This window comes from Lactuca virosa, chromosome 7 (assembly GCF_052849685.1).
Source record: "Lactuca virosa cultivar CGN04683 chromosome 7, Lactuca_virosa_CGN04683_v6, whole genome shotgun sequence".
NCBI classification, from domain to species: Eukaryota; Viridiplantae; Streptophyta; class Magnoliopsida; order Asterales; family Asteraceae; genus Lactuca; species Lactuca virosa.
Genome location: NC_136432.1, coordinates 125,135,376 through 125,144,915, shown reverse-complemented (window position 1 = coordinate 125,144,915; position 9,540 = coordinate 125,135,376). Strand labels below are relative to the sequence as shown.

Sequence of the window (9,540 nt, the reverse complement as noted above, 5' to 3'; positions counted from 1 at the left end):
AAACACCCATATATGCTTGGTTGTATGTTTGTTTAGTATGTGGTATTTTAGGGGAACTCACTAAGCTTTGTACTTACGATTTATTGTTTATGGTTTCAGGTACTTCCGGTACAAAAGAGAAGGGTCTGGCGTGACTGCACTGCATCCACCCATGTTTCCGCAACTTTATGATTTTGGGATTGTACTCTGATAACTGTCTTACATTAATATACCTTTGAATGATTGGTAATACTAATGGTGTTTTAATGGTTGAATTAAAAATGAAAATTTTACCTTACAAATTTTGGGATGTTACAACGCTCCACTAACGACTCACAAAGAAATGATGTGCATTTTTAAGGATTAACATACAATTTCACATTTTTCCTAAAGTAACTAGAGTGAGATTTTAAAAGAATGTTCTAGTAGATTATACTTTTAATCTTTTATGTCCTAGAGAACCCATTCGGTTAACGACCATCTACCTCACAAAAGAGCCGTGGGTGAAAAGAACATCCATTCAACGGTAATTTTAAAGGTCGTTTCCTTATATCGCTCTTCGACCAGTTGCAAGGTTCAAGCTACTTCTCGAAGATCGATCTTAGGTCAGGATACCATCAACTGAAGGTGAGGGAGCAGGATATCGAAAAGACTGCGTTCAGAACAAGATATGGACACTATGAATTTTTGGTTATGTCGTTCGGATTAACCAATGCCCCAGCAGCTTTCATGGATTTGATGAACAGGGTTTGTAAACCATACCTTGATAAATTCGTGATAGTATTCATAGACGATATCTTGATCTATTCGAAAAGCAAGCAGAAGCATGACAAGCATCTGCGTGAAGTGCTAGAAGTTTTGAAAAAGGAGAAGCTGTATGCAAAGTTCTCCAAATGTGAATTTTGGATTCAAGAAGTCCAATTTTTAGGTTATGTGGTTAACCTAGAAGGAATAATGGTTGACCCAGCAAACAACCAAAAAGTCCTACGGAGATTCGAAGCTTTTTAGGATTAGCCGGATATTATCGCTGATTTATCCAAGGCTTTTCTTCGATCGCTACTCCATTAACAGCTTTGACCCACAAAGGAGCTACTTATGCTTGGAATGAAAAGCATAAGGAAGCCTTTGAAAAGTTAAAGAAGAGACTGTGTGAAGCACTGATTCTTTCGTTACCTGAAGGAGTTGATGACTTCGCAGTCTATAGTGATGCCTCTGGAGTTGGGTTAGAATGTGTTCTGACCCAAAGGGATAAAGTGATAGCGTATGCATCGAGGCAGTTGAAAGAGCATGAAAAGAACTACCCCACTCATGATCTGGAGTTGGCTGCAGTAGTATTCGCCTTAAAGATATGGAGGCATTATCTTTATGGTACTAAGTGTAAACTTTTCACTGATCATAAGAGTCTTCAATATCTCTTTAATCAAAAGGAATTGAACATGAGACAGCAGCGCTGGCTGGAACTACTCAAGGACTACGACTGTGAGATACTTTACCACCCTGGTAAAGCAAATGTTGTTGCTGATGCTCTCAGTCGGAAGGTAAATCTTGAAAAGAGAAGGCCAAGAGCGTTGAGAATTGAAGTCGTCTCGACAATTGTGGAAAGTATAAAGAAAGCTCAGGAGGAAGCTTTGGAGAAGAATGACCGAAAGGAGGAACGTTTGGGAAAAACGTTGGTGTTTGATACAAACGGTCAGGGATTGAAGGTATTCAGAGATAGGATTTGGGTACCTAAGACGGGAGGAGTAAGAGGTCTTCTGATGGAAGAAGCTCACAAAACCATGTACTCGATTCATCCCGGCAGTACGAAAATGTATAGGGATCTAAAACCCTATTACTGGTGGCCGACGATGAAGCTCGATGTTGCTAAGTATGTGGCCGAGTGTGTAACATGTGCTAGGGTTAAGGCACAAAATCAGAAACCGTATGGGAGTTTAGAACCTTTACCTGTACCCATGGGTAAATGGGAGGACATTACCATGGATTTTGTGACTAAACTGCCCAGAACAAGGAACGGTCACGACATGATTTGGGTGGTCGTTGATCGCTTCACTAAGAGTGCGCATTTCATAGCCGCTAACGAGAAATGGTCTATGGATAAACTTGCGAATTCTTACGTGAAGGAAATTGTGAGGCTACACGGTGTTCCGCTAACGATTGTATCCGATCGTGGCAGCCGTTTTACCTCAAGGTTTTGGAGAAGTCTACAAGAGGAATTGGGTACCAAGTTGTGTTTGAGTACAACTTACCATCCTCAAACCGATGGCCAGAGCGAACGAACGATTCAAACATTGGAGGATATGCTGAGAGCATGTACCCTAGAATTCCAAGGTAATTGGGATGAACACTTACCTCTAGTAGAATTTTCCTATAATAATAGTTTCCACTCGAGTATCAAGATGGCACCTTATCACGCTTTGTATGGGGAGAAGTATCGAACGCCATCATGCTGGTTGGAAGCTGGGGAAAAGCAGTTTATTGGACCTGAAATAGTCCATCAGACTGCTGAAAAGTTGAAAGTGATAAGGGAAAGGATGTTAGCTGCTCAAGATCGACAAAAGAGTTATGCTGACAAGAAAAGACAACCGATATCCTTCGATGTTGGAGATTCGGTTTTACTTAAAGTCTCGCCGTGGAAGGGACTTATAAGATTTGGTAAGAGGGGAAAGTTGAGTCCAAGGTTTATTGGACCATTTAAAGTTATTCAGAGGATCGGGAATCAAGCTTACAAGCTAGAATTACCGGAAGAACTGGAGGGTATTCATAATACCTTTCATGTGTGCTATTTGAGAAAGTTCACGGGAGATGTGCCCGACATAATTCCCATTTCTGAGTTAAGGTTGGATGAAAACAAGAGGTTGATCGAAGAACTTGAGGCAATCGTTGACCGTAAGACTAAGAAGTTGCGGCGCAAGATGGTCGATTTAGTGCTTGTGCGTTGGAAACATACGAATGGGCCAAATCTCACTTGGGAAACGAAGAGTGACATGATGAGTCGCTACCCGCATTTGGTTGTTGATGTGTGATTCCGGGGACGGAATCATCCTAAGGGGGAGAGAATTGTAATGCCCGTGTTTCTAGGCTAGGCATTAATATTGACATTATAGTCTAGGTTAACCTTTGTGACTCATTTTGGAGAAATGAAAAGGAATTATGTGAATATTATGTGTTTTATGCTTAATTATTAGGGTTTAATTAATTAAGAATAAAAATGAGCGTCAAAATTTAAATTTTAGATAAAGCCTATATCTATTAAGAAACTTGTAATGGGCGTGACAAGGATTACGGATATATAAAGAATGCCGAAATCCGAGTTATAACGAAGAAGTTATGACCTGTCGAAGTTTCGCGACAAACCGGCACGGGGTCGAATGTCGTAAAAAGTGAGTTTTTGATAAACTACTTTTTAGCCTTAGTGATCTAAACGAAACTCGTAGTGTTCGTTAAACCGAGAGTAAGTATAAAAAGAACGCCCAAATCTGACTTCGTATGAGGAAGTTATGATTTTTCGAAGTTTCAGCTTAGCAGTAAACAACTAAAAACTCGAATTTTAGATCGAGTGATTTTTAGCCGACACGACCTAAACGAGAATCGAAGTTCTCGTCATTAGTAGCTCAACAGTAAAAAGTCTGACGAAAACGGACGTCGGATGAAGAAGTTATGAATTTTTAACGGATTTCCTGTCCCGATCTGTTAAAAATAATAATATAAAAATTAAATTCAAAATTAGCCGACGAAGTCTAAACGAAAGTTGTAGAGCGTAATTTTACCTACGCGTGCATATAAAGAACGTCAAAAACGGAGCTCGTATGCAAAAGTTATGGATTTTAGAAGTTTTTGCACAAAAATCGAGAAAATTCGCATAGTCACGTTTTTGCCACGTCACCCTCGCTTAGATTGTGCCACGTGTCCGAAATTGGTGAGTCATGCGAGCCACGTGTCCGAGCTGCTGAGTCATCCGATCTCGTGAGCTGATCCGAAGTGGTCCACTAGGAGTCCGACGCGTGTCCTATTCCTCGTGTCCGGGTCTCGCAGAAGGAGGCCACGTCCGAAGTCTCGGACTAGACCTCGGTCCAATCAGCGGCTGCCACCGAGACTTCGCACATGCGAGCCATGTGCTGCGCACCCTCGCCCTGCTGCCGCGTGTCCTCGCCTGATGACTCCCCCTTCTTAGAGCGACTTCGGACCCCCTATAAATAGAAGGGTCATGCGAGTTTTCTCGGATACATTTAGAAAATCACCATCTTTCACCCATTTCTTCATATTTTCTTCATCTTAACATCCCCCAAAGCCCCGGTATCGATTATAACCCCCGGAATACGCCACGAAGAGCCCGAGAAGCCCGGAAAATTTATCTTTTCGGTTTCGAAGCCCGACCCTCGCAGAGCCCGGTTTCTGAATAAAACTGCCGGTTTTATTAGGAACGAACGTTTTAGGCAACGAATTGCTGCCCGATTATCATCAAAACAAGTGAGTGTATAGTCACTTTCATTTTACACATAGATATGAAGTATTTACCTTATAATACGTGCTATGTGTAAATATATTAATTGTTTATTTGAGGTGACTGTTCAGTTGATGTTTTATACAAGTTTTAAACTGTATAAGTATTTTTATCTACAAATATGTTGGGTAGAACATGGGTAGATAGTTGGGGTGTGATAAAATAAAGTGATGAGAGGTCTCGATGTGATTTGAGATTCAGTCATCTAGCGGAGTTTGGATGACGACCACGGACTTTCTAGACAGTCCAGTGGGAAACATTAGCAGACCCGCAACCTGTAGGTGTTAATGAACTTGGGTGTTTATTCGCTGTACTCCATCCCCCTCATGGTTGCCTTTAGGACATGTATGGCTGAGGAAACCCCTTAGCAGTAGTGTCCATCCTGATGATATTCTTTAGGCTAGGTCCCTTGTGAAAAGTGTTTAGGGACGTAAAGTGAGGATAACGGGAACGGGTAATCAGGGTTATTTTTGATTGGTGAACTTAATAAGTTTATTATTACTGTGGGTTGAAAACCTTATATGCTCACCAGGCTCCCAAGCCTGACCCACTCAACTTTTTATGTTACAGGTAGTGGACCCCGAGCATAGTCGGAGGACGAAGAGAGATTTTTGGATTATAGGTCAGTAGTTGTAAATAACTGTAGTAAGACTTATAATGTCTTGTTTATGCTTTTGATCTGTATCGGAACATGACATCCCGAGGTTTTGATATATATGGAAAATATATACCTTCTTAATGAAGGGGTTTGATAAAATTTTATCATATGTTGTTTGGGGACCAATTCCGCAACATCTTTTAAAAAGATTTCTCTGATTTTATTTTAAAAAGCATAAATTAAATCGGTCTTTTCTGGCTGAGAAATTAGGGGATGTCACAAGTGTGTCACAACGTGACCAACAAATTTTTCCAAAAATCAATTTTGTTCAATTCATCTCATGTACATTCAATGTTAGACACACCAATGCTCTGATACCACTGATGGGTTTTATAGGTTACAAAACTATGTGCTTGCGAAATTTCACTTAACACTTAAGGACACATGCAACCCAAATGATCTATGTCTTAACACTTTGAATGCAACATACAATGAACAACAAAACTTGATGAACCCTAATATACTCAAAATACAAGAATTAGGGTTACATACCTTTTATTTATTGTAGTAAACAAATCACTTCAATCCCTGGTAGTTGTTGGTCTTGGAAAGCTTAGCACCAAAATGATGATGCCTCTAATGAATCACACCTAAACCCTAGAACTAGAAGACAAGATAGGAGAGAAGAGGAGAACAAGAGAAATTCAGATTTCTCTAGGTGTAGAAGTGCACGAAAATAGTTGACCTAATGGTCCTATTTATAGGTTGCCAGGGAACCCTATTAACTCTAAATTTGAACATATAATAATAATATTTCAAATCAGACAATTATCTAATTTCCCCATTATCATTTGGAGGCTTCTAGAAACCCTAATAGGGTCTTCAAAACCGTCCATATGATGGAGGTTTCTAGATCCTCTCATCTGTTTCATTATTGAACAATTACAGCTCAATCCTTGCACCTTTAAGTAACAAATTAACTATCTATTTCCAATTAATATATTAATCATATAATTTATTAAAAAATCACTTATTATAATATATTAATTACATAATAAACTAATAAATTTATCCTCTCTCTCTCTCTCTCTCTCTCTCTCTCTCTGCAAATGTCCTTTAACCAAGTTCTAGCTATAGGGGCAACCTAAAAAGAATTTTGCTTCTAATTACAAGAATATATCAATTTAGTTATGAGGTTAGACACCTTAATCCAACAGAAACTTCAACCGGAAATGACTTCACCAAGCCCCACAAACTTACTTCTTCGCCAAACTTCTCTCAAAAGGCCAAGAACCACTTAAGGATGCACAAGGGGGGATAGGGTTTCTCTTCTCGAAGGTGGAGGTTGATGAGAGAGAAAACCCTATATATTATGTTCCATAAATAGGGGCCAAAAACTGAGACCTATTGCTTTGGCTTTGCAGCGTTGTGCCACACATCTTAAAAAGTTGTGTCGCGTCCTACGTGGCACCTTGTGCCGCAACCAACAAAATTTGTGACAAGAGTTTTTCCCAAAAACCTTCATTCTTATTATTTTTAGATTCCTAGCTAAACATGAACGAAAACCGGTCGTTACACAACTACAAACTTTGACTCTGAATATTTTATCGTTCATGCTTCAATATATTTATTCCATTACATGAGTTTGAATTTGCTTTTCTAATTTTCTAATTTGTAGAGTGTATATTGATAGTTAGAATAGTGTTTATATCTTATAGTTTCAACACCCGTATGTAATTGATCCAAATGTCAAAGATAAACTCTCTAATTATTTTGTAATCACTCACAGATTGCTTCTTTACGCCTCCTCATGTTGATGGTGTAAGGTGTTAAATGTCTTAAAATTATTGATCCAAATTTTGTGAATTTGAACATAGGAATTGCCGAATTGGCATGTTGGCATTCTTTAAGTGATACCCAATTAATCTCTATAGTCTTGAACCTATCAATACTCAATACTAATATAAATAGTTGGGATATTTTTCGATCTAAAAATAAAATGTGAAACTTTAATAATAATGTAAAGATCAAATAAATGAAGTTAAATAGAATTATCAAATGTAACTTTGTCATAAAAAAAATCTAAAATGAAAAATTAAAATAAATCTACAATAAAATATTTAAAAAATCTAAAACATTAAAATAAATCTATTAGATTTGTGAATTTAGATAAAATTAAAAAAATAAATAAATAAATAAATAAAAAGTACACAGTTATTTTGGTTTTGCCATCAATTAAACTCGTTAATTTAGATTTGTGAATTTTATACGAAAATTAATTTGTAAAAAAAATCCATTGCTTTAAAAGGCAAACACAGTTTCTGGAGACATCCAGAGGGAGAAAGAACGATAGTCGCTTCAGGATAAATCTTAAAACCCACAAGCTCAACAATCATCCTGATCATCCACTCAGAGCAAATTTTACTGAAATTTTGTGTTTGATCGTATAATCAACACCGTTTGCATCGAAGCTGCAGAAAGAATCGGTAGGAATTGCTGTCAAAGTTTATCAAAAACCGCGTAATTGTACGATGGAAGGTTATTTTCCGGTGAAGATGAAGAGGAAAGATCTAGATGAAGTTAACGACGACTTCTGCGACTTCTCCCTTTCTTCTCCGGCTAGGAAAATCCGCCGTCTGGTGCGTACACACATACATACATACTATACACATATACTTATATTTCTGTTCTGTGATGCTTTACGATATGAAAAAATTGTTTATTTGTTACTTGTAAGTAGCATTCTTCTCCACAATCTAGATCATCTAGGGTTTAGGGTTCGGGTGATAGCTGTCGTTCAAATTTCTCTTGAACATTCCGTCTGATTAAAGCTGGATTTTCTTTGCGAAACCTAGATTTTTTTTATTAGCAAATAGCAATTCCGTGTGGTTTTTGTTAGTAACTTTTTGCTCGCTTTGATTCGCGAAAATTAGTTCCGATTAATGAAGGATTTTAATTGTGTTCAGGATGCTGAATTGCCTCCAATAATTGAGGAAGAAGAGATGGGGAATCCAGTGGTATTTGAACAATCGGTTCCCTCTCAAGCTACATCCATGGAACAAGTAATGACAAGTAGTCCGGTAGCCATTAATGAGCTGAATGGTAGTCTTCCTGAGAATGAAGAAAGGGCTATTGTTCTATACGATCCCATGAACAACATTCCTTTAATCCAATCTCGCTCACCTTTCTCCATTTCAGTTAATTCAGACTTCCTTTCAGGGTACAAAAGTAAGTTCTTCGCTCCATATATAATCAAATCTTCAGATGATGACAAAACAGAGAAACATGAAGGTGGCTCTGAGCCAAGTAAAGGTAGCCTAGCGGTGGTGCCATGGGTGGCACCGCCTTCACACCACTATGGAGCCCCAGAAGTGGAGCTCCATGAAGCATCTGAGATGATGGATGCAGATGATATGGAAGCCATAACCATGGATATCGAAGATGCCAACTCACAACAAATTCCAAGAAACGAGATGAATCAGTGGCAACAACATTGTATGATTCCAGAAGCTCCCATGAATTTGTCTACACCAATTTCTTGGTCAGGTACTACGGGTGTTTAGCAGTTAAAGTTAGGTTTTTAGTTGTTATTGTAGTTTGATTCATGAAGGGTTGGAACTGGTTTATTGGGTAGAACCCTGGGTAGGTGTGGAAAGGGTAAATATGGTATTATTGTAGAAGGAATGTTATATTGGAAGAGGTCTTGTATTTGGATCTGATTCAAGAATCGAAATGAACATTCTAGTTTTTGAATATTGTGTGTCACATTTTGTAGAATCAAAAATTGAAAACCCTAATGCAAGGTTGATTTTAGCCTTTTCTGTATGTATTAAGTCATTATGTTTACAGAAACCATTGTACTAACTACTAAGGTTATTCAACTTTATTTTTGTATGTTTGAACTTTTAAGTCATATTTACAAAACGTGTTTTACCTTAGATTATCAAATACTCGGGTTAATAAAGTCAAATATGTTCAAAGATGACATCTATATGACAACGTGTTTTACCTTAGTTTTCCAAAATTTAGGCGACTTGACATTTTCTTAGAACTACCATCCATGATAAAGGGTGAGTTTTGTGAAGAATGTGAAGAGGAATTAGAAAATAAATAACAAAATCCAAGTGGAAGATATTTGTTTGATAAAGCATGTGTAAGAGTACTCGGTACGGTCACCTCCGTTAAAAAGCCACATCAGAGACAAAAAAGAAGAAAACGGTGTTGGGAAGAACTAGGGATGGTGTTCCTCCATAAAAACGCCGTTGAAAGGCTAAGAAAAAAGGAAAAATAAAGGAATGAAGAGAGAAGAACAATCATTGCTCTTCGTGGTTGTTACAACGTGTCTTACCATAACGCCAAGGGGCTGGTGTTCATCGCGTTATAACGACGTTTTGGGCTGTCACATCAACCATAACGCCCTGTTATGGACCCATACCCAGTAGCTTAAGTACGTGGATGATTT

At 38.2% G+C, this 9,540-nt stretch overlaps 1 protein-coding gene across 1 annotated transcript; it reads left to right on the top strand.

The window, feature by feature from the left end:
- The first annotated feature begins 7,398 nt into the window (after positions 1-7,398).
- On the top strand, positions 7,399-8,831 carry LOC145123565 (DBH-like monooxygenase). Its single transcript, XM_079058775.1, has 2 exons — positions 7,399-7,717; positions 8,045-8,831. The coding sequence occupies exons 1-2, from the start codon at positions 7,610-7,612 to the stop codon at positions 8,639-8,641; spliced, it is 705 nt and encodes a 234-aa protein (XP_078914901.1). The 5' UTR covers positions 7,399-7,609; the 3' UTR covers positions 8,642-8,831.
- Positions 8,832-9,540: the final 709 nt, after the last annotated feature.

Bases quoted from the DNA above. Each gene is read 5' to 3' on its own strand.
- LOC145123565 (XM_079058775.1), top strand. From the start codon at position 7,610: ATGGAAGGTTATTTTCCGGTGAAGATGAAGAGGAAAGATCTAGATGAA. The intron at 7,718-8,044 runs GTGCGTACACAC...AATTGTGTTCAG, and splicing joins CTAGGAAAATCCGCCGTCTG to GATGCTGAATTGCCTCCAAT.